Here is a 27,877-nt window from a genome sequence, read left to right as displayed (position 1 = left end):
GCCTACCTTAAACTGGGTAGGTGCATTCAGTTCACACTGAATTGTATCTAGCTGAACTCGCAACTGCTCTTCATCAGCTTGAATGGCATACCCACTCTTCCTCTGAATTTCCTGTTTGATTAGGACCTATATAAAGAAAATCCACCAACAGTACCAACAGAATCATGAGTCTCTTTTTAGTTATGCAAGTAATTTTCTTAGTTATTTGTTGAAAGAAACCAGCTGAATACACTTACAGTAGGAATCTTAACAGTTTGAGAGCTGGATTAGGTTTGTCCATTTTTATTAGGCAATCTACATTAGAATATTGACATGCCTCTGATTTGTTTTTAATGACTGCTTAATTTGTCATGCATTAATAACCAATAATTTATTCAGTTATTCCTCCTATTGAGGGGTATATATTCTGTTTCTAGTAATAAACTTTTATAGAGAGAGAGACTGATCTAGACCCCCAAGAATGAGACCGCTGGGTTTAAAAGCACATGTTTTCAGTCTAACAAAAGCTGCTAGATTGTTTTAAATTTAAATTCATAAACCACATGAGAGTACCCTTTTCCCCACACTGCTATCAGCAAGAAGTTATTTAAGTTTTCCCCAAACTGACGAGTATGAATGGAGCTCACATTTCTTCTCTAATCTGTACTTCCCTGAAAAGTTAAAGGAGCATCCTTTAATAGTCAAAAACTACTTTGCATTCGCTCTTCTATGAACTGCCTTTACACATTTTTTGCCCATACTGTGAGATTTTTTGGTAAAAAACAATCTCTTTGTATAGTACGAATAATCACCATTTGCAAATTCAATTTTCTTTTTCTGGTATCTGTCACATGACTATTGACAAATAGCTTCTGATATGTTTTGCTCTGCCAAATTCTAATTAGCCAATTTTATTTTACAGTTTCTGGCTTTCTGGCCAAAAATCTCTCCAATGTCTACAGTCACGCATGTAGCTTCATAAATGTTTTAGTTAAATCTTTAATCCACCTATTTTTGTCTATGGTATGATACAGAGGTCCAGTTTCTTTTTTTCCCAGACAGCCAGTTACTCTAGCATTATTTATTAAATAAACCAACTGAATTGAGATACCACCTTCATCATATGAAACATGAAGATGTAGTTGGCATCTATTTCTGGATTCTCTATTCTGTTCTGTTTATCTTTACTGTCCAATCTTATGCCAGTCCCACACTGATTTGTCACAGAACCTTTAAGATAGGTTCTAAAGTCTTTCAAGTCCCCTTCACTATTTCCTTTTTGTTCCCCCAAAAGCTGTTCTGAAAACACTTATCCTTCTTGAGGAACTGAAAGATTTCTTGATCAAGTCTTTAAAAGTTGGAAATTATTTTCAAACTTTATAAAGTGGATAGTAAATCTTCTCATCTAAATATGGTTTATATGTCATTTTGTAAAGACGAATTCAGATTTTGTACTTCTCTCATAAATTTATTCCTAAGTATCTTATAATTTTTACATCACAATAATATTTTCCTGTTTTCACTAATGGTATGCTGGTTTGGGTACATTTATCTTTTTTTTTTTTTTTAATTTTTTTTTTTTTTCCAACGTTTATTTATTTTTGGGACAGAGAGAGACAGAGCATGAACAGGGGAGGGGCAGAGAGAGAGGGAGACACAGTATCGGAAACAGGCTCCAGGCTCCGAACCATCAGCCCAGAGCCTGACGTGGGGCTCGAACTCACGGACCGCGAGATCGTGACCTGGCTGAAGTCGGACGCCTAACCGACTGCGCCACCCAGGCGCCCCTGGGTACATTTATCTTGTATCTAGCCATTTTAACCACATTCTCTGGTTTTCTCATAAGAGTTTTCTAGATATTACAATCATGCCATCAGCAAAAAGACAATTTAATCTTGTCCAATGTTTATATTAGTTACCTAATTACCTTGTTATATTTATGAAAACCTCCAAGATAATGGATATTACTTTTTCTGCAGGGGGGCGGGGATTACTTTCTGAAAGGGATTTTAATGCTTTGCTTCTTTGAATATTTGCTGTTCGTTTTGGTAACAGTCTCTATATTTTTCCTTTATGATAGATTTCCTGTTATAAAACCAACCCTGCATTCCTGAAATAAACCTTACTTCATCACAGTATATTCCTTTAGGATTTGATAAATAGTTGGATCCTTTTTGCATTTACGTTGCTTTTGGTCACATTTATTGAGGTGTAGTCCACATGTAAGAAAATCACCCATTTTAGGTGCTTGGTTACTATGAATTTCCTGTTATAGTCCTGTTACCATCACCACAATCAAGGTACAGAATGTTTCCATCTACTCCTTGTTGTCACTGCTCTCCCTTTATTACCTGCCCCTGGCAACTACTGACCTGTTACCTGTCTCTCGTTTTGCTTTTTGCATAACATCATATAAATGGAATCATGCTTTTTGTAGCCTTGAAATCTGGCTTCTTTCGCTTAGCATAATCTGCATCTCTATTTATTAGAAATGTACATGAATAGATTTTATTTGGGGGTACCAGAAGCAGAGATGTAAAGTAGCACAGCTGCTCTGGAAAAGTTTTCAGCAATTCTTCCAAAAGTTAAACAGAGTTACCATACGACCAAGCAATTCCAATCCTAGATTTAGGTACCCAAGAAAAATGAAAACACACGTCCACGCAAATATTTGTACACAAATGTTAATAGCAACATATGTTAATAACCAAATGGGGGAGACAACCAAAATGTTAATGAATTGATGAATATTGGTATTTTCATGTAATGGAATATTATTCAGCAATAAAAAGGAAGTAATACTACTGCTACAACACAGATGAACCTTAAAAATACTACGCTACATGAAAGAAGCCAGTCACAAAAGACCACATCTCTTGATGCCATTTATCAATGTGTGTCCAGGACAGGCACATCCACAGAGACAGAAAGTGGTTGCTTGGACAGGGTTTTGGGATGAAATGGGGACTGACTGCTAATAGGAATGAAGTTTCTTTTTAGGGTGAGGAAAATGTCATAAAATTGACTGTGGCAATGTTGCACAGACTAAATATACTAAAAATCACTAACTATATACACTTTAAATAAATGAACTATATACAATGAAATGTATGGTGGGTGAATTATATCTCAAAGTGATTTTAAATGGGGAAATGGTCTATAGGTTTTTCCTTTTGTCTAAAGGAATTAGCTCTTTAGTGGTTAAAGTTAAGCAGTTAAACATCTGGCCTTGGTATTTTTCCATGGTTGATCTTTAAGAAGTTTCTCATTTATATATTTGTCCATTTAAGATTTTTGCACCTATGTAGATGATTTTTTAGCAAAATTGAAATCACCAAAATTAATCTGTTTTCTCTAGCTCCCAAATTTGTTGCCCTGAATTGCATGCAGTATTTTCTCATTCTGTTCTGTTGTCTGTAGTAATGTTTCCTTTCTCCTTTTCCTTATGAGATGTTTAGCCATTTCAAAATTTTGAATTTTGACAAAGTCCTGTTACTTTTGACAAAGTCCTATTACCATCAAAATTTGAAAAGATGTTTAGCCATTTCAAAGATCTTTTCAAAGAAACAGCTTTCGATTTATTCTCTGTACTATGATTAATTTTATTTCACTTATTTCATATCTGTATTTCTCTCTCACTGGCTTCTCTTGAGAGTCTTTCTAACTTCTTAAGATAAGTACCAGTTCCTTATTCTTTGCGTTTGTATTTTAAGGATGATAACTAAGTGTCCGACTTCAGCTCAGGCTCAGGTCATAATCTCGCAGTTCATGGGTTCAAGCCCCACATCAGGCTGTGTGCCGACAGCTCAGAGCCTGGAACCTGTTTCTGATTCTGTGTCTCCCTCTCTCTCTGCCCTTCCCCCACTCATGCTCGGTCTCCATCTCTCTCAAAAAGTGGATAAACATTTAAAAAAAATTTTTTTAAGTGAAAGCTTAAATGCTACAAATTTTATTCTGCATACAGCTCTTGATATATTCAACTGATTCTGGTACCTAACGTTTCTGTTTTCATGATAGTTTAAAATTTCAGTTTTTGTTGCTATTCATGCTTTTACTCCCTCTTGTTAATTTTGAAGTTCCACTGTTGTTTTTTCATCTGGCCGTTTCATTAATAGTTATACTCCCTTTTCTAGCACTGAAAATCAAATATTTTTCTTTTACTTTTATGAGAACTAGATACATGCTTTCTGTGCTCCAAGATGATTTACTTCTTCACTGCTTCTACCCTCTCAATAAGATGTGAATTTTAGAATACATTTACCTTCTTCCCCCACTCCTATGAGACCTCTCATCTGACTTCTAGATTTTACTGAGAAAGTTTGGTACTTAGTTTCAAATTACTATTCCTTCCTTTCAGTGTGTTTTTCTCTATCCGGCACCATCACACATATAATCTTACAGATGTTCAAAAAAATTCCAAATTACTACCTGTAAAGTCCTATGGGAAAGGTCCATGAGTTTCCTCTTGTATTGTGCAATTTTGGCCATAGTTGTGGTTTGATTCTTCTGTAATTCGCTAATATCTTCAGATATGATCTGTTTTTCAAAAGAAAGTTTTGAAGGTGAGTATAAACATCACAAATATTTACCAGGTTTATATGCAAAATTTGATTCTAAGAGATTCATCTTTCAAAATATAAATACCTCTACATCTGTCTTTATAGTTCTTCCCATCTATGCACCCATAAAATTAAAAAGTACCATTCAAAGGCTTCTTAAGAGCTCTAGGAAATTTAGTGATGAGGCAAAGTGTATAGAAAAATAAAACCTATACTTGAAAAATATTAAGGTGTAGGACCAACAACCAGGCCCTGAATGGAAAAAGTATCTATGAAGTCACATCCAGGAGTGGCCTTAACAGACAATCTGAAAAGTATAGTCCAGTATTAAGTGCTGAATATTTTAGAGAGAGTGATCAAAGTGGACGGGAAAGGAAGGATATTTATTATACAACCTAATACATTTTTATGCCTTGGCATCATGGATGTGCTCTTTGGCCTGAAATCGTTACTGTTCTGCCTTAACAGAAGTCTTAACCTTACAGACAGAGTTAAAAACTCATTTCATTAAAGCTACCCAACCTGAATCCCATAACCGTTCCTATCATAATCATTCTGTGGCACTGCCTTGAGATGTTATAAGAAAAGAGGGTAAGAAGAAGGTTGTGCAAGACATTTAGTCCACTGCCTTTTAAGGGAACTTTCCAGTGACAGGTCATGCTGAAGGAACAAAATTAGGTGGCCATGTTTTATATTACATAACCTAGGCACTTTCTCCACCCCAGTTTTAAAAAGTTGACAGGCTTCCAGATGCAAGAATAATATAGTGGTTTTCTCAACCAACAATAACTAAGAAAAGTAGAAATGGTTGCCATTTAGTATTTATTCACAAACACTAAAACAATCTAAGGAGTTAACCCAAGAAAGAAGGCACAGGGTTTTTAAAATTATTAGTTCTTTATTTAAAGTTTATTTATTTTGAGAGAGACAGAATTCCAAGCAGGTTCCATGCTGTCAGTGCAGAACCTGGTGTGGGGCTCGAAAGCATGAACTGTGAGATCATGGCCTGAGCCAAGATTAAGAGTTGAAGCTTAACTGAGTTAAGGTGCCCCAGAAGGCACAAGGTTTTTAAAGAAAATATTTAAGGGACACCTGGGTGGCTCAGTCACTTAAGCATCTGACTCTGTTTTGGCTCAGGTCATTATCTCAGAGTTGTGAGACTGAGCCCTGCATCTGTGCTGGACATGGTGCCAGCTTAAGATGCTCTCTCTACCTCTCTGTTCCTTCCCCCCACCTCAAGAAAAAAGTTTTTTAAACTGTTTCAAAAGACTACCTCAATGAGTAAAGACCTCAGTGAGTAAAAGAACATAGTGTGTTCATAATGGAATAATTTATTAAGATTCAGTTCTCTACAAATATGTTTAATGCAGTTCCAACTAAAATTCTAGCATTTTGACAAATAGATTCTGAGACTGTTACAGAACAGTAAAGATCCATAAAGATGAAACAACTCTGAAAAGAACAAAGATAAGAGATTCACTCTACCACACATTGAGATACACTACAAAGCCACAACGTAAAAAAAAAAAAAAAGAAAGAAAGAAAAAGGTAAAACTGACTTAAGAACAGAATAGATAACATATACATATATGAGAATTTGGTTGGATAAATTTGCTTTGATAAATCACTGGGTAAAATAACACTGGATATTATTTATGGATGACATTGGCAAACTTGACCCACTAGAGAAAAATAAAGTTGGGTTCATACCACTTATTGTACAAAGTCAAACTCCATGAAGACAGAAGACCCCAATGTGGAAGGTTAAATTCTAAATAAAATGTCAGAAAAATAATGTAGGAGACACTCAGACCTTGGATTGAAGAATGACTTATTGAGCAAAATCCCAAGAAGAAAAACACAAGGCAAGAAACTAGTGGGTATTGTTATGTTAAAATTAAGGATTTCTGTTCAACTGAGGACACCAAAAAGCAGAGTTGGCAGAAAGGTGAGAAGTAGGAGACCTCTGTACCATTTAAATCAGACTAGGGATTAAAATCTAGAGTAAACAGTGAACTCCTGAAATTCAGTAAAGAAAAGATAAATCCAACATAAAAACTATGAAAAGATAGGAATAACTTTTTCTAAATGTTTATTTTTATGAGAGGGAGAGTGCACAAGCCAGGGAGGGGCAGAGGGAGACAGAGAATGTGAAGCAGGCTCCAGGCTCCAGGCTGTCAGCACAGAGCCCGATGTAGGGCTTGAACTCATGAAGTATGAGATCATAACCTGATCTGAAGTCAGATGCTTAACCTACTGAACCACCCAGGCATCCCCCAACAATGTTTTTTAAAGTAGGTTCCACACCTGGTGTGGAGCCCAACGTGGGGCTTGAATTCACGACCCTCATAATCAAGATCTGAGCTGAGATCGAGATGGAAGCCTAACTGACTGAGCCCCCTAGGTACCCCAAGATAGGAAAAATTTTGATTCTGGACAAGATGGACTTTAGTATATGCCACTCTTATCTCACCTACTGAATATAGCTATAAAACTTAGACTGCACGGGCAACTATTTGAAAAATAAATAGTGGCAGGAGGATTGGGGAAGGAGACATGAACTGAAGTACCACTGAACTGGTGGTGAGGTTACCATTTTCCCCAATTCTGGCACACCCCACAGGTTTCAACAAAGCCCAAAACTGAGAAGTGAGCATAATGCTGACAACTCCAAGAAAAGCCTTTTAGTTCTGATGGAGGAGACACACTGTAATATCTAGAGGTTTGCCCAGCTCCAGTACTATAGCAGTACCCCTCATCCACACAACCCCCATGCCTAACACCATGGATGGTACCAGATCCTATATATAGGATGTTTCTTCCTATACATACACATATTTGATAAAGCTTAATTTATAAATTAGGCACAGTAAGAGATTAACAATAAAATGGAACAATTATAACAATCTACTGGAATAAGTTACATGAATGTGGTCTCTCAAAATACTGTTCTGCACTACTGTTCTTATGATGTGAGATGATAAAATGCCTACTTGATGAGATGAAGTGAAGTGAATGACACAGGCATTGTGACACAGCATTAGGCTACTACTGACCCGATGATTCATCAGGACGATCATCTGCTTCCAGATGGCGGTTAAGCGGGGAACCACTGTATTGATTTGGGCCAGATAACTGTCGCAGAGGCACTGTTCTGTACACAGTAGGATGTTTATCAGCACCCTCACCTCATCTCAGCAGATGCCTATAGCACTCACCCAGTTCTAACAACCAAAGAAGTCTCCAGACATTGCCAAATGTGCCCCGGGGGATAAAGCACCAACACCATTACCCCACCTTCCATCCACTGAGAAAGGCCCAAGAGCAATCACTTAAAGAACTGAAAGGAGCAAAGGACAAAACCCACAATTCTAGCTCGAGACTTCAACCCTCACAATAGAACTACTAAACAGAAAAATCAATATAGTAGAACTGAAGAATTAACCAACTGGATCTCACGGACACTAACAGAAAACTTCACCCAGAACAGCAGAATGCACATTCTATTCAAAGGCATGTGGGTTAAACACCTTAAAAAAATTGAAATCATGCAAAGTTCTCTGACAATAATAGAACTAACTAGACTAGAAATCAATGAGAGTAAAAGGAAAATTTCCAAAGATGTGGAAATGAAACATACTTCTAAAATAATCTATTAGTCAAAAAGATCCAACAGTCAAACAGAACTCCCACAAGTGTGGAGTTCTGTTCCACAATTCTAAGTTCTAATTCCACAAATTAGAAAATATCTTTAATGCATCGGAGATTAAACTATAACATTATCAAAATTTGCGCGATTGAGGTAAAGCAGTGCTTAGAAGGAAATTAACAGCATTAAAGTGCTATATTAGAAAGGAAAGGTCTTGTTAGAAAAAGAGAAAAACCCAAAGCAAGCAGAATGAAGGAAATGGTTAAAAGCAGAGATTAATGAAATTACTAACAATACTACAGAAAAAAAAATCAATGAAACCAAAAACTTGGTTCTTTACTAAGATCAATAAAATTGACAAACCTCTACCAAGACTGACAAAACTAAAGGCAAGTAATAACTTCTGTGGTCTTACTTTGAAGAACTTTGGTCAAACCCTATTTGTAGCACTACTGTAACTCATTTTAAAAGTGATGGGAATAAATTCAGTGTGTCCAGCCTAAGATGATGAAGGCGCTGGAAATCATGTCACATGAAAAACGACTTGGGGGCACCTAGGTGGGTCAGTCAGTTAAGCGTCCAACTCTTGGTTTCAATTCAAGTCATGATCTCACGGTTCGGGAGTTCAAGCCCCACATTGGGACTATCAGTGCACAGCCTGCTTGGGATTCTCTCTCTCTTCCTCTCCCTGCCCCTCCCACTCACTTTGTCTCTCTCTCTCCTACTCTCTCAGAATAAACTTAAAAAACAAAACAAACAAAAAACATGCTTGAATTTACATGCCAGAGAAGGGAATACTAAAAAAGAACTGTTCAAAAGAACAATGTTCAAATATCTACAGTGCTATCACAGGAAGCATAGCTATCGCTTACAAAGCAATGCCAGGGAAAAAGGGTATAAATTATACCAAGGCAGATACTAGATCAATGTAAGAAAGAGAATTTTTATCAGAGCTAGCTGACAGTGAAATGGGTTGCTTCATAAAGCAGGAAGCTTTTCACTATTCAGTCTGAGTGAATATGTTATCAGGATTTCCACATATGAGAATGTGGAGGTAACCCTCAAGAACTTTTAAGTATTTGATTACTAGGTCTACTTAATAAAACATTAAGTAGATTTAAGCATTCAGTAATTTAAATTTGCTTCATCAATCTACAATTATACTACGCCAACATAAAGAATCATAACTGTAGCCTTCATTTTGGTAAGGCCTCATAAATATAATTGTTTAATTAAGAAAGTATGCATTCTCAGGCTCGAAATGGAAATTACAAACTAATAGCAATGCTAACAATTCTAAATTCATTGTTAAAATGTATCAAATAAGATTTACATATTTTGGAGGCTCTATATTAAGTACTTGCACAAAACTATAATTGTTAACTTACAGTGTACACTATATTGTTTCCCTGTAAAACAAAATGGTAATCTGCATGGTAAAAAGAAGTGTCTATAATCTCTTTTACTACTCCTAGAAGCAGAGAATGAAGCTAAATGCTTACATCTAATCTGGTCTGATGTTGCTTAGTCATCTGATCTTGAACCTTCAGTCTTCGAAGAAGTTCTTTGAAACCCACCATGGGTACCGGAATTAACCTGAAGAAATAAATCCAACTGGTTAATTTTCATACCTTAAGCCTTTTACTGTTATTACAAAGTATAAGAAATTAGGGTTTTCATAATAACATCCACATAATTTAACAATACATTTCTAGGGTTCAAAGGCAGATCAAGGACTATGAAATCAATCATGTTAAATCACAATGATTTTATTCAACCTCCTCATTTTATTTTACAAATGAGGAAATAAAGTTCGGTCAGAAGTTGTATTTTTAAAAGCAAGTATAATTAGGGGACTGGTACTCAGATTTCAATGTTTACACTACACTACACTGCCTTACCAGTGAACACTCTTTAAAAAGCAATGAAACTGAAATTCAACTCAAAGGTAAGAATTGTAATTAATAGTTGGCATTTGTTGGCTTCCCTAGTAGCAAATACTAGTTTTTATATGAAAACAAGATGAAGATATACTTACTTTTCAGAATCAGGGTTATCCACCTTGGCTTGTTCCCAAATAATAGGATCAACACCTACCAAAAAGACAAATATTTTTTTCTGGAAAAACAAAACAAAACAAAACAAACAAAACAAAAACCAAAAACACAAAACCAAAATCAAAAAAATAAAAACTATTCCCCATTTTCATATTTGTATGGGAAAGGCCTTCCTAAAAGTAAGACAAAAGACTCAAAAGCTGTGATAAAAAATGACTCTCAAATATAACCATTACAAAAATGAAAATATTTGTAGGATAAAGCTTAAAAAATATTACAGATTGAAAGAAAATACCTACAACCTATAGGAAAATAGATTACCCTCCAGAATATAGAAAGAGTTCCTATAAATCAGAAAGGAAGACAAAAACATCTAACAGAAAATGGGCAGGGGTGTCCAGGTGGCTCAGTCAATTGAGCATACAACTCTTGATTTTAGCTCAGGTCATGATCTTATGGTTGGTGAGATTGAGCCCCACAGTGGCTCCAGGCTATGAGTGGGAGCCTGTTTGGGATTCTCTTTCTCCCCCTCTCTCTGCCCATTCCCCACTTGCACACATGCTCACTCTCTCAAAATAAACATAAAAAAAAATGGGTAAAGGACATGAATAGGTAATTCATAAAAGATACAAACATGTGGCTAATAAACATACAAAAAGATGTTTTACTTAGTAAAACATACTTTGTTACTTAGTAATCAATTTTACTTAGCTTTAATTTTACTGTATCAGGGAAATACAAATCAAAGTAAGTACTAAGTTTTTCCAATCAGAGTGGCAAAATTAAAAAGACTGACGACCTCCACTGTAGGCAAAAATAAATCAAAATGAGAAAATATTAGAAAAATGAGAAGAAACACCTTTGTGTTATAATGTGTACAACTTTCTTTGAAGAGCAATTTGTATCTAACAATACATAAAATATACACAATCTTGACTCAAAAATTTCATTACCAGGGATCTATTCTAAAAAAATACAGATCCACATGTTCTAAGACATATTTACAAGGATGTTAATATCATAAAAAAAGGTGGAAATGACTTAGAAGTGAAGTACGGTACATCCATGGTATTCCATGTAGATTTTAGAAAGAATATTTTCATGTACTAACATGGAAAGTGCTAAGAAATACTGTAACTGAAAAGGCAAGTTGCAGTAAATGTACAGTGCAGAATCCCTTTTTTTTTAGCACTTCCATGTACATACACATGTACAACAAATTATTAATAGTAGCTGTTTCTGTGGAAAGGAGATAAAGAGGATCTGTCATATAGGCCATATACTCAATTTAGTTATGCTATCTACTATTTTTTATGGTGAGAACACATATTTTACTTGAATACTCAGAACAAATAAGCTAGAAAAAAATAAAAATACTAAAAGTGAATTACCTTTGGGTAGCTTATGGACTATTTTTCTTTAGTTCAACATTTCCCAAAATTTCTAACAAACACATTAACCATGATAAAAAAAAAAAGCTAAGCGACAATGAATTAGTACAATGAAAACATTCAAAACTATGTCCGAAAATAGAACACATGATACACACTGATTTTATTAATAACCAACTACTATCGCCCAAAATAGAGGAAGCATATATATTTCTAAATCTATCATTTCCTCAACTCTTGTGATTCTAAAACATACCAGCAGGAGGATTCTGTAAAAGTTGTTTGATCTGTGCTGGAGAAAGTTCTGTTCTAGTCATAGAAAGGGTTACACCAAGTTGCTGCAACTGTGTTTTTATATTAGTTTGTTCAAAATGGGCATATAGTGTTGTAGCTGGAACTCTTCTTGAAGTACCATTTGGAGAACGCTCAACAACATAAATGACAACTTCCGTCCTGGGGGAAAAATAATTAAGTTATAAAACAGCACACAACTCATAGCTCCAAATATCACTACAGCATGTGATTTTAGAAAGGTGCTACTTGAATTCAAAGATCGTTGTTTTACAAGAGAATTAAAATAGCATTTTCTTAAATCTTGGAAAATAAAGAACCCTTACTTCACAAGTTCACCTCTAAATTAACCTAAATGATAAAGTTAAAATGAGACAGACATATATTTGTAAAAGGTTTGCTTAGCTGCAAAGTCCTATATCTTCCAGAATTGAGAAGTACTTTGGAGATTCTGTTGAAGCTTATCTGATCTCAGTTATTATATCTCACTGATAATAATTCTTCTAACCCAAAATATCCTCAAGTAAATGTTTTCACCACTAAGTATGAAAATTATATAGAAGAAAAGGGAAAGGAAGTCAGTCATATTTAGCCATGAATGGACATGAATAGTAATCACACTTTCCAGTAACATCTTTGTGGGCATACAGCCATGATTAATGTTTCTTCCTGTTTCTGAATGGAAAATCTAAGGAATTATTAGCATCCTGTGGGTTAAGAACTCCAAGATTAAGAAAAAAGTTTTTAAACAAATGTTGCTGTCAATACTGAATGGTCACTAGCTGAGAAATAACATTCTGCTCTAAGATTTAATTTGCGTTTTATCAACAAAAACACTGTTGATCACTCTTTCTGGACCCAGGCACACAGAAATAAACAGTACATTTAATGTATACTTACTGATCATCTGGCAGTGTTTTAATACCCTCTACATTTACAGTAAGGGTCTGGTTTCCTCCCAAAACTTTATGCAATGATTCTACCAACTGCTGTTGCTGGCTTCGAATATCTGTTTCTTTTTTGTTGAAAACTAAAACCACTAGCCCATCTTCGTCTTTATTATTGGGCATACAACTATAACCTACTGCCTGTAAAATGACAAAATAAACAATATCAAAAATATGTAGATTTTAAATCAGAAGTTTAATATCTTAAATATCTGCCTAAACAAGGAAAACAGCTTAATGTCTGCTAAAGAAGGAAATAATGATTCTTCCCACCACTCTGTGCCCTATAGCATCACACAATTATGAAAAGAAACTATTTTAACCAAAAATATAAACTTAAAGTGAAATTTAAATTTCCTCTCCAACAGAGTAACCAAATAGCTTTCTCCTCTGAAAAACTTTGATATTTGTTATCGTTGGGTGTTTCTGAACTCTGATGAAACAATTCTGCATGTAACTGTAAAAGTAACTGCAAAAGTCATGGACCAAGATCTAATTTATTTTACTATATACTTACAGGATCTTAAACTAAGTTTTAGATATATAAAAAAATGACTTCCTGAATATAAATACTTCTAAAGTAGAATAACACTGTCAAATTTAAAAATATTATAAGGACTATCTACCTCATTTTATAGTTTCATGTAATACAAAACTTTATGAAGCATGTTAGTTTTTAATATAATATTAAATATGACAAACCATGGCTTTCTAAGCACTCTTTTAGATAGAAGTCTTCTCTTTGGTCACCACTTATGCAACTCTAAAAAAATAATTTAAAAATGGGGCTCAGTTGGTTAAGCATCTGACTTCGGCTCAGGTCATGTTCTCGAGGTTCACGGGTTTGTGCCCCACGTTAGGGTCTGTGCTGGCAGCTTGGAGCCTGGAGCCTGCTTCGGATTCTGTTTCTCCATCTCTATCTGCCCCTCCCTTGCTCATGCTCTGTCTCTCTCTCAAAAATAAAAATAAACACTAAAAAAAATTTTTTTTAATTTAAATTCATTCTACACTAGTTTGCATTTTACCGTATGTATGTTATACATCAGATTTAAAAAAATGTCCACTGTATAGCTCTCACTAAACAAAAGTATTAAAATTTCAACTATAAACACTCAAAAACTTTTTGTTAAAGTGATGAGATAAAGAGATGTTCTTTAATAAGGTATGCTAGTCACTTTTTGTTGTTTAACCATGTTCAAAGGGTCTGATCCTCAGCCTTGCAGCTCCAAACAAGGGCTTATGTACATATTGATTAGTGATTGACATAGGCAGCAAAAAGTGGGTTTGTTTGGTTTTTTGCCAAAGTGGCTGAAGTATAAGCTGGATTGCAATACATTAATTTGTTATGAAAAATACACCATCAAGTTGACCTAAATACTCTCAATAGCTGATGAAACAGAATCTCTGAGAAGTTAAATTCAAATGAAAAGGTTGTTTGGTAGGCAAGGAATCAGAAAGAAAATAGACTACACTGTTTCAATGGCTTTAGCATCCAGCTGTAATAGTGTCAAGAGAATTATACATGCCAAACAGAACATCTACTTCTGTCTGCTGGTTAGGGTGTACTTTCCTGGACAGTGTTGGATGAATACCACTAAATTCTAATTTTGGGTCTCCCCTTTATAGATGCCAAGCAGACCACTCCCCTTCTGTTAACACTTTTTCCTCAGTTTTAAGTTATATTCTAATCACACCTTCCTTCAGTCATATTCTGGTCACCTTCAATCACATATATGTAAGAAATCACTTCATTTTAATAACTTCTATATTTTTAAAGCAAAAGCATAACTGTACCGTGTTCAAGGAGTGCTAAAAACCAAGCAATTGTTTTCTTGGTATTATTTTAATCCAAACACTACATTCTCTTACACACACTCTTCAAGTAAGGATCAAAAGAAGTACTAATACCTTAAATCGGCAAAAGGGATTTTCTTGTGTGAATTCCACTGGTGGAATGTTGTTGTTGAAATATCCTTTTCCTGTTCCCCAAAAGGCCTGCAGCTGATTCCATTTTGCCAAAATAGCATCCCTCTCATCTCCCAACAGTGTTGGAGCAGAAAGAGCACTTGCAGTATTTATCAGTTGGTTGGACTGGGTAGGAGCTTGTGTAGGCTGACTGAAGAGACCACCTAATGCTAAAAGTGCACGCCATAATTAGTATTTCAAGAGAAAAAATCAATTCAGAACCTAGATATGGTAGGCAGAATAATACCCCCCACAACCTCCCCCACTCCCACAATGTCCACATCCTAATCCCCAGAACCTATGTTACCTTAACACAGCAAAAGAAACTTTGCAGATGTGATTAAATTTAGAGACTGAGTTGAGATTATCCCAGATTATCAGAGTGGGCTCAACACAATCATGAAGGTTCTAAAGAGGGAAGTGTGAGGTCAGAGTCAAAGTGAGGTCTGAAGATGGAGGAAGGGACTATAAGCCAAGAAATGGAGAGAAAGACTAGAAGCTGGACAAGGCAAGGGGATGGATACTCCCCTGGAGCCTGAAGAAGTAACACAGGGTTTATGTACATAAATTGCCTTACCACCACCTTGATTTTAGGCCAATGAAACCCATTTCTCAATCTCTGATCTCTAGAACTGTAGCTAATAAATCTGTGTTGTTTTAAGCCACTAAGTCTGTGATACTTTGTTATGGCAACATTAGGAAACTAATATACCAGGACAATCCTTACAATGTTAACTTGCTTTTCTAATGATTATCTTCTTCACACAAGTAATTCCATTACCAGTATACAAGGTGGATCCATATAAGACCCACACCAAAAAAAAAAAAAAAAAAAAAAAAAAAAAAAAGAAAGAATGCATACGGATATGAAATGGAAAAGTAAAGTTTGTGAAGTTGTGGAATTGTTTTTTAAACCTTTATTGCTATTAATGTGTATAATAAACACAAATTGGAGGAAACAAGCAGCAAGAATCATTATATCAGTGTTTTATCAGTATCAACTTAACAATCACTTTTCCTTCTCTCATAACAAAGAAATATATAACAAAAAGAACAAATGAACTAATCATCAAGATTCTAAACTAAAAGCTTTAACAGGTCATGGGGCGCCTGGGTGGCTCAGTTGGTTGGTTAACTGTCCGAGTCTTGATCTCAGCTCAGGTCAAGATCTCACGGGTTTGTGAGTTTGAGCTCCATATCAGGCTATGCACTGTCAGTGCGGGGCCTGCTTGGGATTCTCTCCCGTCTCCTCTGTCACTCCCCTGCTCATGTGCTCTCTCTCAGAATAAATTAAAAAACTTAAAAAAAATTTTTTTTGTTTTAAAGCTTTAGCAGGTTGTATAGCTTTGGGTAAGTCACTTAACCTCTCTGGGCTCCAATTTCTCCAACAAAATGGGTGAAGTTGTTAGATCAGATCAGTATTTCCAAAGTGGGAGACAAATATCCCCAGAACATGAAATTATAGCTATCAGGCAACAGCTGAGTCACTAAATGGACTAATTCACCTAACAAAAAAATATCTTTTAATTATCTCATAATACATTTTATTTATTTTTTTAATCAATCAAGAAAAATTTATTGAGTGTCCGTAATATGCTCACCACTAGGCACTAGATGTGGCAAAGATTGTTGCTTGCCCTATATTTACTTTTCCTTTTTATTTATTAATTTTTTTTCAATATATGAAATTTATTGTCAAATTGATTTCCATACAACACCCAGTGCTCATCCCAAAAGGTGCCCTCCTCAATACCCATCACCCACCCTCCCCTCCCTCCCACCCCCCTTCAACCCTCAGTTTGTTCTCAGTTTTTAAGAGTCTCTTATGCTTTGGCTCTCTCCCACTCTAATCTCTTTTTTTTTTTCCTTCCCCTCCCCCATGGGTTTCTGTTAAATTTCTCAGGATCCACATAAGAGTGAAAACATATGGTATCTTTCTCTGTTCTCATAATACGTTTTAAAAAGTCTAGGTTGGGTGCCAGTATGCCTTTAATGCCTCACATCTGCTTATCTCACTTTCTATCAAAGAACAAGTCTAGGAGCACCTAGTCTGGGTGGCTCAGTTGGGTGAGCATCCAACTCTTGGTTTAGGCTCAGGTCATAATCTCACAATTTGTGAGTTTGAGCCCTACATCAGGCTCTGTGCTGACAGCAGCGAGCCCAACACGGGACTCGAACTCACGAACCGTGAGATCATGACCTGAGTCGAAGTCGGGCACTTAACCAACTTATCCACCCAGATGCCCCTAAAGAAAATTCTTTATGGTAATTAGGTAAGAGAAATGGTAAGTAGGTAAGAGAAAAATCATGAAAATATTACCAAAATGATCTGAGTTTTAGGGCCACTATATTAGATGATAGTTAAGTTTCTTTCAGGTCTAAAGATTTTAAGTACCATATGGTCACTGGGGCTTCTACAGGGCTAGAGAGGGGCTACTATTACCCCCCTAGATGAATAGTATAAATTCCCAAATGGGCACATATAAACACTGTAAAGAACTGGACTAGAAGCCACAAGACTTGAATCCTGGTATTATAAGCTCAATATTTATTGTATTTATTGTAGCCTTGGCTAAGAAATTCCTAGGTTTTATCTCAACTTTTTTTTTTTTTAACGTTTATTTATTATTTTTGAGACAGGGAGAGACCAGAGCATGAACGGGGGAGGGTCAGAGAGAGGGAGACACAGAATCTGAAACAGGCTCCAGGCTCTGAGCTGTCAGCACAGAGCCCGATGTGGGGCTCGAACTCACGGACCACGAGATCATGACCTGAGCCGAAGTCGGCCGCTTAACCGACTGAGCCACCCAGGCGCCCCAATCTCCTCAACTTTTAAATGAGATAAACTATGATCTGTACTGATTCATTTAGCTGCCTTTTTACATTTCACACTAGATTACAACCACACTAGTCTACTCAGAGTTCACTCGCTGAAAGGCACTTAGGAACTCAAATTATAAAGTTCAATACATTCTTTTCAACCCCTTAGCATTATTAGACCTCTCATACCTCTCTACCTTCTCAGGGTCCTCATGCTGTAGATTGTTCCTTTAGCTCCCAAAGAAAATCTTCAACTTTCACTGAACACACATCCTCCTAGGAAATGCTCTTCTCCCTTAGATTTCCTCACAATACATAGTCTCTTCTGGTTTTATCTTTGATAACATACATTCATTCACTCATTCAACAAGTATTTACTGAGTATCCCCTAAATGTTAGACACAGAGCTAAATACTAAGGACAGAATGGTAAACAAACTCAGCACATCAAACAAATACTTACAATTGTGGTAAGTTCCTTAGAGAAATACAGAGGCTATGAGAGTACTGAATGAGGGAGCTAATCAAGTCGGGTCGGGTGGGGGAGGAGGGAGACAAGAGAAGACTGCTCCATTAGAATTTCACTAAGGCCTAAAGGAAGCAGTCAGCCAAGCCATGAGGTAGGGGCAAAGATGAACAGCATGTGCAAACCTCTGGCAAAAAGGAGGGGGAAGATGAACCAGTGGAAGCAATAAGGAGTACTAAACAATAAGGTAAGAAATAACAGACCAGGGTATTGTTCAAGGGCTCATATTGACCAAAACTGTGATAATTTGAGCATCAAAAAGGATAATGAATGCAACCAACTCAAGCACAGTCAATTTATGAAAACTCATGCATTCAAAATTACAGTTTTTAAAAGTAAAGATCAAAAACTTAAAATTCAATTCCTTGGACACCACTGGAAATAATCAGGCCAACAACAACTTCTTATAAAAACTGTCAATTGAAAAGAATTTTTAGGGGCGCCTAGATGGCTCAGTCAGCTGGACATCTGACTCTTGATTTCAGCTCAGGTCATGGGATACAGCCCTGTGTTGGACTCTGCACTGAGCGTGTAGCCTGCTTAAGATTCTCCCCCACTCTCCCTCTGCCCTTCCCCTCTGCTCGCACTCTCTAAAATAAAAAAAATTAAAGAAAAAATTTTTAGCCTACTCTTCCTATACAAATTCTATTTCAGGGTGACCAAACAGTCACCTGGGGGGAGAAAACCTTTGTTTCACAGAAGAATTTTAGTGTGGAAGGGAGGGCAGAAATGGGAGATCACCATTTTGCAACTCCTAATAAAATAACTGACTGAGGCAATGATCACCAATGAATGAAACCATTAGGTTAAAGACTGATGAGGAACTTTACAAGACAGATTGGCTGTCACCACCTGAACCCAAAGATCAATCTTAGCATCACCAAAAGAGGGAAAAAACTTTCAATGTGATATAGTATGAAGCACGTAGCACAACTGGCAAAGTATCTGTGCCAAAAAGTCAAACTTGAATATAAAGTACCTAAAGCTAACTTCATTAACCAGAAAAGTGGGGGATAAAGTTAAATGATACTACAAGGATACAAATCTAGAATGGGGGACATTTCATAGGACAAGTGGCCCAGTTTCTCCAACAATTCATGAAGGGGGTAAAAAGGAGCAAGGGAACACTCTATACTAAAAAGAAACTTGAGACACAACAAGAAAATAAATGTGGAGACCTTGTTTGGATCACTATTTGAGTAAACCAGCTGAAGAAAACTTCAATGAAACATAAATGGAAATGTGATTAAGAACTAGGTATTAGAGGATACCAAGGAATTATTAATAGCAAGTTGGAGTGATGCCCATATTTTTAAAGAGAGAAGCATAGTAAAGTGACAGTGAGGGGACGTATTGGGATTTGCTTTAAAATACTTCAGCAACCTGGGGCGCTTCAGTGGCTCAGTTGGTTAATGTTGGACTCTGGATTTCGGTTCAGGTCATGATCTCATAGTTGATGAGATGAGCTCCATGTTGGGCTCTGTGCTGTCAATGCAGAGCCTGCCTCAGACTCTTTTAGCCTTTCCCCCACTTGCGTGTGTGCTCTCTCTGTCTCAAAATAAATAAACATAAAAACAAAATAGAAACTTCGTAGAATTACCAGACAGTGCTGAGGCCCCAACTTAGGTCAGCGATTAGGAATTTAGTGGTACTGGGGCGCCTGGGTGGCTCAGTCGGTTAAGTGTCCAACTTCAGCAGAGATCATGATCTCATGGTTCCTGAGTTCTAGTCCCACATTGGGCTCTATGCTGACAGCTCAGAGCCTGGAGCCTGCTTTGGGATTCTGTATCTCCTCTCTCTGCCCCTCTCCTGCTTGCGCTCTCTTTCTCTCAAAATTAAACAAACATTAAAAAAAAATTAACGGGGAGCCTGGGCGGCTCAGTCGATTGAGCGTCCGACTTCAGCTCAGGTCACAAACTTGCGTTCATGGGTTCAAGCCCCGCATCGGGCTCTGTGCTGACAGCTTATAGCCTAGAGCCTGCTTTGGATTCTGTGTCTCCCTCTTTCTCTGTCCCTTCCTTGCTCATGGTCTCTCTGTTTCTCAAAAAATAAAACAACATGTTAAAAAAAAAAAAAAAAGAATTTAGAGATACTATTTAATCCTTTGTATTACGTGATTTTCTCAAGCAGTATCTAGACACACAGTTGGGCTTACACCAGCTTGGATTCTTTTCCCCCTCAGGCACATAATACAATGACGAAGAAGTTTAGCATACTGACAATCAGTGACTGAAATGGCAGGCTATGGAATCTAAGCTAATTAGAGAGTATAGACAAGAAGCTGATGGAAGAATAGAAAATGGTCTAAACGAAAATGTCACTGTCTAAAGGTCCTAATGAGGTCTAGGAATAGCTACACTGGAAGTAGTTAAAAAGGCAGGCTAAAAGAATAGGTTGTGGGATGTTCACATTAGTGATTCTGAACATTTTCAGATGTTGCCAAGGTCCAGGGTAAAAATTATGGTTTAAGTGAAATGTTAGAAGTCTCTGGAATAAAAGTTAGATGGCATGGCTATCTCAGTATATAGCCATGTGATGTTTAAATAACCCAGACAGAAGTTGAAAAGAAAAGCAAAACTGAGAGCCAGTTGCCAAAGTTTTCATTGAATAAGAGGTACTGTCCAGGAAGTCAGCAGGTAACTGAAAATAAACACATCTCAGATGGAACAGCCAGACAGCAAGCACCTCATAAAAGCGGGGGTTTGAAAAGTAAGGCAACAGCTCCATAATCTTTGCAGATTAAGCTCAAAACTCCTTACAGCAGGTCCCAAATTCATCATGCTATGCCATACACTGATGCTTCTGTCAGTTACCCCTCTACATGGAATACCCTTTCCTGACTTTATCCAACTAATTCTTTCAAGACTCAGCTCTTCCTCTGTATTCCATAGTACCTTGTAGGGGTCTGTTTTAGTGCTTTCAAACATATGTGTATTTTTTATAACTTGGAGTTTATTATTCTAATTAAATGTTCGTTATTCTACCTCCCTGTAGACTATAAGCAGGGACTGTGGCTTTCAACCTTATATACCCAATGCCTGACATACAAACATACAGTCAGTAAGTGGCTGCTACATAACTGAATAAGCCCCTTTCATTATACAAATGAATAGCACCAAATTCAACTTCCCATTTTTCCTAACCAAAGCAAGTTTAACTACAGTAACGGATAGTTGGAGAGAGATTATTTTAAAGAAAATTTCAAAAGAAAAAACTTCACTTTCCCTTTCTTCTCCCAAAGTACTTGGATTTCCAACAAACTTTCTATTTTTGCAGGAAGATAACAGAAAAGAGGAATGATTAGAATACTAGAAAGAATTCTGAGACTATTATTATCTTCGTCCTTTTGGCTACACAATTCCTTAAATTTATGTTTAATAACTACTAATCTTGAATAACTTTAGTAGGATGAATTTTAGCCAATCAATCAAGTTACCTAAGAAAAGTGAAGCAAAAGTGATTTAAGAGGTAGAAGACTGGAAAAGTGAAAAGAGCATTACGTAGGAAGTCAAAAAACTCGCATTCGTGTTTCTATACTACTTCCTGGGAGGTATATGGAAAAGTCACAATCCCTCTTCACCTATAAAATGGAAATACCATGAGTACCATTTCATAGGATTCTCGTGAGAATTAAATAAATTAGCCCATACAAGAGAACCCTGGAACACACTGCCATACCAGATAGTAAGGAAGCTATCAAAAACCAATTCTAGGGATGCGTGGGTGGCTTAGTCGGTTAAGCATCCAACTCTTGATTTTGGGTCGGGTCATGATCTCATGGTTCATGGGTTCAAGCCCCGCATTGGGCTCTGTGCTGACAGTGGAGAGCCTGCTTGGGATTCTCACTCTCTCTCCCTCTCTCTGCCCCTCCTCACCATTCTCTCTCAAAATAAATAAATAAACTTTAAAAAACAAATAAATAAAAGACTAACTCTACGTTGTGTCAAAGGACTTGAGCCAGTCTGAAGAGGCTTGCATCTTTGGCCAAAGATGCAACATTTAAGCATCAATAAGGATAATAACTTCAACAGATTAAAAAATACAAATATAGGTAGCTGAAATATTTAAGTTCCTAACATTATAAGAAAAATTAATTGGTTTCCTTTAGAGAATGATAGGGAACCAACTCTTTATTTTGAAAACTAATAATAAATATGGGAAAGGATGAACCAAATAGTGGATAAAGTTTCTTGTTATTAAAGTATTCCAACAAATAAACGGAAAAGGAATCATAGAGTTGGAATAAATACCATTTTGCAACCCCTAATGAATTAACGGATGGCTGCTGCTTATGCAATGAAAAAGAGAGACATTATATACCTCTTGATAAAGTATACAACACTACTGGAGTGCCTGGGTGGCTCAGTCGGTTTAAGCATACAACTGTTGGTTTTTCTCAGATCATGATCTCATGGTTGTGGGATCGAGCCCTACACACTGACAGTGTGGAGCCTGCTTGGGATTCTCTATCTCTCTCTGGCCATCACCTGCTCACTCTCTCTCTTGAAACAAATAAACATTAAAAAAAAGGAATACAACACTATCCATAAAGTAGTCTTGAAACCAAACAAAAAACAACTATCAACATACATAAGTGACTATATCCAACCCAATTTACAAAAAACACAGAAAACAACGAAATATGTTAAACCATACCACAGGAATGCAATCCAGTAGAGTCCTGACTCGAAAAACTCTACAGGAAAAATGGTCTGATTTAACAAATAGGAAAAAGAAAAAAAAGGGGGGAGGGCTAACAGGGGAACTTACACAGATTTAAGACACATAAAACTAAACAATACTGTTTACACACTTACGTGACAAAACTGTAAAGAAAAGTAAAGAACAGATCACCATGAAAGACAGGACTATAGTTCCTCTGATTGGGAAATGACTGGGAGGGCAATGTAGAGGGCTTCTCAAGTGGCTGGCCAGGGGCCACCTCCTGACTTAGGTACTGGTTCCAAGGGTGTTCACCTTATTATATATACAATTCATTATGCTGTACTTTTATGCAGATTTACTTTTGTGTTACCTTCAGCAACAAAAATTTGCATAGACTGTTACTAAACACAGAAGTTTTATAATCCTCATCCTGCTAATCAGTCTTCTCCCCAGTTGCTATTATATATTGGCATGAGAAGTAGCTTTTGGAATCTTGTGGAACATACTGATAAATTTTCAAAAAAAAAAAAAGGTATCATTAAAGTGTTTTGAACAGTGCACTCGATGTCAGCTATATCTTACAGTTTTACATATAAAGTCATATAAAGTAAGATAAAGGCCCCTTATACTTACTAGTTTGCTGTTGCTGCTGCTGTGTATTAAATCCTCCAAATCCCAGTCCAGTTCCCAAACCAGTACCTAAACCAGTACTACTTCCAGTTGTTGTGCCAAAACCAGTACCAAATCCAAACCCTTTGTTCTGAGTACCACCGAAGAGTCCTTTGAAGGAACAATTAAAATTGCATAAGTTAACCAAAAAAACAAGCTCTAGCTCATTCATTTCTACAAATGGCGTACGATGTCCTCTTACCAGTAGTGCCTGTGTTAGCTGGAGCAGAAAAGCTGAATGCAGAACCAGCTGTTGTAGATGTTGTCCCAAATCCTCCAAACCCAACTAATTAAAAAAGGATAAATAAAACAGACAGAATCTTTTATATTACATACATTTATTTTTCAAATTATTTTATGTCGTTGCCACATATAGAGACAAAATCTATTGATCTAATTTTTCCTTCTTCTACTTTCAACTTCAATTTTTAAAAAACTATACTACTAATCAAGAAGTCAAATGTTGCAAGAAGTGACTAAGTATTTAAAACAGAAATAGCACAATGCAATACATACTCTTCAACATACCCTTAAGTCACAGCTGAGAAAACATGTTAAGCCTACTAGCATGCTTAACAAACTCTAAAATGACTATGTATATACTTTTAGAGCAGGAGTTGCAAATTCAAATGCCTGTAAGATTTAGGCTGATAACATTAATAAGTGAAATAGACCAGGTGTTTACTGACTGGTAGAACTGTTCAATGTGAACAGTTTTTAAAAATGGAAGCAGTTTCTAAATTCAAGCAGAATACTGCCACAGGAGAAAGGTAGTAATGTTGTTTATTCCCATTCCTCCCCCCCCCACCCCAAAACCCGAAGATCTAGATTTTCTCTGTGAAATTTACAGAATTTTAGACCCTAATTAACTAATTAATTTTTTGGAACGAATTCAAATATTTTTAAAGTAGCGTGCTAAACAAATCGTATTAGCAGACTGTGGTGCCAGTTTGAAACTTTGGCTTTGGTGAATTAACTTAGGTTCTATTTTAGCTTCCTTTCTACTTAGTCTTCATGAAAATTTACCAACTTTCCCAAGGAAACATACTGACCTCCCTACAACAAGAATGTGTTTCTTGAAGGAAGAGTGAAAGGGGAAAAACTAGGGAAAGAGAGAACTAGCACAGCCCTCTGGACCAAGTTGGCAACTAACAGATCTACAAATTTCATTTTTAGATTTAAGTTTAGAGATGAAACTAATCTTAACCATATGTAACTTGACATATGGATGGAATGGAATACAGACGAGCTAAAATTGTTTTATGTTTTTTCCCTTATTGTCAGTCTTTCCCTGATTACCAAGGTGATACCAAAAAGACTTTTAAGAAAAATATTTGAACCATTAGTGATCTCGGAGTTATGCCACAGGTTTTCTGGAATTCTAATTTTTAATCTCATATATTTCTAGTATAAGAGACAGGGACTCATGTTATATAAAAGATATAAGGAAAAAACCCAACCCTTTTGATATCATATAATTTTAATTTGGAAAATTACTCACAAATAGACTGCATGTTGCAGCCATAACCAGGTAGGTTCTACTGTAGTATTGCAAACTATAAACATTTTGATGAAAATCACCTAAAGTACAGAACACTGTTCTCAATCTTTTTCATTATTCTTCACTTCCATAGAAAAACTATGATATATTCTGGATTGGCTACACAATAAAAATATTAGCATCTTATCATGTTTCAAAATACCAAAAATGTTTATTCGTAATAGTGGATCTGCAAAGATACAAAATAAACAAGGGTTTCTATCCCTTTGCTGAAGATTCAGTTAATGAACATATATATAAAGTAGTTAAAATACAGTTATATTATCACAACTTAACACTTAACAGTGGTAACTCCAAATGAACATGAAATCAAGCAAATACCAACAAGTTTACTGTTGTTGAATTACAAGCTGGGTGGCTTTGTTCAGAAACACAAATTTCAAAATAATATTGCTGTTTTACCCAGTGCCAATTTTAAGCAAACAGGGAAAAGTAAACATACCAAATGGCAGTGATACATGATCATTTAATAATGGATTATTTTATCTTTGGAATTCAAGGTTTCAAGTATTCTTCAAAAGGTTTCAAAAACCAGATGCCAAGATGATTTTCGCACTGTGCTAACAAATACTGCACAAACACCAGACTTCCCAAGTAAATTTTAGAGAATAAATAATAATGTTTACCAAATGCATATAATTGGCACAGGCATAAGTGGCATAATGTAAGAGAATATGGACAAGAAATTCATATACGAGCAGCAGAGGAACAAGACTATTCTATAGGGTGACTGTATGTAAAGGACACATAGACCTATTTTAAATTTATATACACATATACACACATTATAGTTTGTGTTTTGCAAATTTCCAAGGAGCTTCAATCCACATAGACACTAAAATCTTCCTAATTATCTCTTTGAATGCAAATATGTCTAGCCTACCTACTTGAACTCAATGCTACTTGACAATAAATTGCTCTGATCATTTCTCAAAACATCCAGTAAAAAATTGGGGGCTCTTTCCATAACTACAAATCTTATAGAAATGTGTCCTAATCTGGAGTTGACCAAAGAAATACATTATTGTTGTTACACACCATAAAAAACAAGGCAAGTTACTGCTGTTCGTATAAGACTTGTTTCTCTTGGGAAACACAAGGACAATCAAATGAAATTCCAATGAAAGATGCAGGAAAAATGAAAAAAAAAAAAAAAATGACTGCAGGAGTCCAAGAATCCCAGAAAAACGAGCCTGACTGCTGAGCTTTTATTTTGGAAGAGATACGTAATAATTTGGAAAACATAATCTACTCAAAATAATAATCCATTCGAAATTTTCATCACTTGGAAGGTATATTGTGTTTAATTAAATGCAAGCTTAAAAAAGGAACATTATAACTTGCAAGACTTCCTAAAACCGAATCTTTTAAGGCAGTCAAAACTGGATACAAATGTTTTTGATTCCACACTAGAAAGTGAATTTCCTTTCCTCATTAGGCAGGCCAGTGTTCTTTCCCAAACTAGGAACCACAAAATATTCTTGGACTCCGGCTCCCAACATTCGTTACACATACGACCCGCAGTATCTACCTGCACTTGCCAGACTGTTACCAAAATTGAACGGAGTCGCCGAGGTAGTAGAAACACCGAAATTGCCAATATTAAAGTTCACTGCAGGATTAGCAGTTAATCCGAAACCCCCAAAATTAAACCCACTTGCGGTGGAGTTGGCAGTCTCAAGCCCACCAAATCCTGATAGGCGTGTAGGCAAAGAAACAAAATTTTAAAATGGGAAAGAAGAAAAAGAAAAGAAAGCAAGAGGATTAGAAGAGTCAGCAGGTTTCACAGAAGTGAGCAAAGACAAACCTTGATTTAGCTCCAAACGAGTTAAGAAAGCGGAGGAGGTGGGGACAGGAGGAAGGAGCAGGAGCGTGAAGTCCCGCAGCAAGGACCAAAGGGGCCAGGACCAAAGGAGCCGCAGGGCACCGCCCCGGGGTCCCCAGCCCTAACCTCACCAAGCCCAGCAGCGGGAGCTAAACAGGGATTCCCGCGGGTCCGGGAGGCTGAGGTGGGGAGGGCAGGGCGGGTCTCCGGCAATGGGAAAGAGGAGCCGCCCTCCAGTCTCTCCGAGTCCGACTCGCCGGCGGCGGGAAGCGAACCCTAGGAGGACAGGGCACTGCAGGGATCCACGCACGGCGTGGGAGCCACAGGCTGGGCCTCAAGTTCCGTAGCGGCCTCCTCAGGAGCCCCCTGGGCCCGCTCTGCCGCAGCCCGCCCTTTTCCCAGGCACCTAAAGTCTCCAAGTGGCCAAGAGACCCCAGGTTCGCCGGACTGGAGAGTCTCGGACCGAGGGGGCTGACCAGAGGCCTCCCTTTCTCCCCGGGAGAAGGTCTGGGAGGATCACTTACCCGCGGGGGCCGCGGTGGCTGCAGCGGTGCCAGAGGTGCCCGAGGGAGCCCCAAAGTTGAAGGCCATGTCGCGGGAGCAGGGGACCAAAGCACTGCTCCCGCGACACTAGGTGCTCTCGGCTTTTCGGTCCGGCGGGAAACTGCCCTCGGATAACGGAGTCCCGCCTCTTTTCTGGCCCAGCCAAAGAGACCGGAGCGCAGGCAAGGCGCAGGAGGCGGGGATTGGAGGGGGAACGCCCCCCGGCCCGCCAGCTTCCGGGGGCTTAGCGGCCTCACGTGGCGTGGAGCGTCACAACTGAGAGGAAATGCTGGCAAATTAGCGGCTGCTTGGCGCCTGAAAGCCCTTAAAGGCTTGGAAAAGGTGTGGGTTAACAAGCAGTTGGGTTCGTGAGTTCGGGCTCCGCATTGGGCTCTCTGATGGGTGCGCAGAGACCGCTTCGGGGCCTCTGT

At 37.3% G+C, this 27,877-nt stretch overlaps 1 protein-coding gene across 2 annotated transcripts in view; it reads right to left on the bottom strand.

Annotated features, from left to right (window-relative positions):
- NUP54 (nucleoporin 54) overlaps window positions 1-27,611 on the bottom strand; it is a 30,759-nt gene extending 3,148 nt beyond the window's left edge. The window contains exons 1-11 of one of the 2 annotated variants that reach the window (XM_043572434.1): window positions 27,428-27,611; window positions 26,610-26,771; window positions 23,720-23,803; window positions 23,482-23,628; window positions 14,782-15,008; window positions 12,827-13,014; window positions 11,892-12,088; window positions 10,226-10,280; window positions 9,690-9,783; window positions 4,408-4,515; window positions 7-126 (exon numbers count right to left, since the gene is read on the bottom strand). In XM_043572434.1, the coding sequence (XP_043428369.1) occupies window positions 7-126; window positions 4,408-4,515; window positions 9,690-9,783; window positions 10,226-10,280; window positions 11,892-12,088; window positions 12,827-13,014; window positions 14,782-15,008; window positions 23,482-23,628; window positions 23,720-23,803; window positions 26,610-26,771; window positions 27,428-27,494 (1,449 nt within the window). In that variant the 5' untranslated portion in view covers window positions 27,495-27,611. The remainder of the gene's footprint in view (window positions 1-6; window positions 127-4,407; window positions 4,516-9,689; window positions 9,784-10,225; window positions 10,281-11,891; window positions 12,089-12,826; window positions 13,015-14,781; window positions 15,009-23,481; window positions 23,629-23,719; window positions 23,804-26,609; window positions 26,772-27,427) is intronic. The other variant, XM_043572435.1, reaches the window with a different exon arrangement.
- Window positions 27,612-27,877: the final 266 nt, after the last annotated feature.

The sequence above is a fragment of the Prionailurus bengalensis genome, chromosome B1, assembly GCF_016509475.1.
Source record: "Prionailurus bengalensis isolate Pbe53 chromosome B1, Fcat_Pben_1.1_paternal_pri, whole genome shotgun sequence".
Lineage (NCBI taxonomy): Eukaryota > Metazoa > Chordata > Mammalia > Carnivora > Felidae > Prionailurus > Prionailurus bengalensis.
Note: the sequence above shows the minus strand (reverse complement) of the source record. Positions and strands in the feature narration are given on the sequence as shown.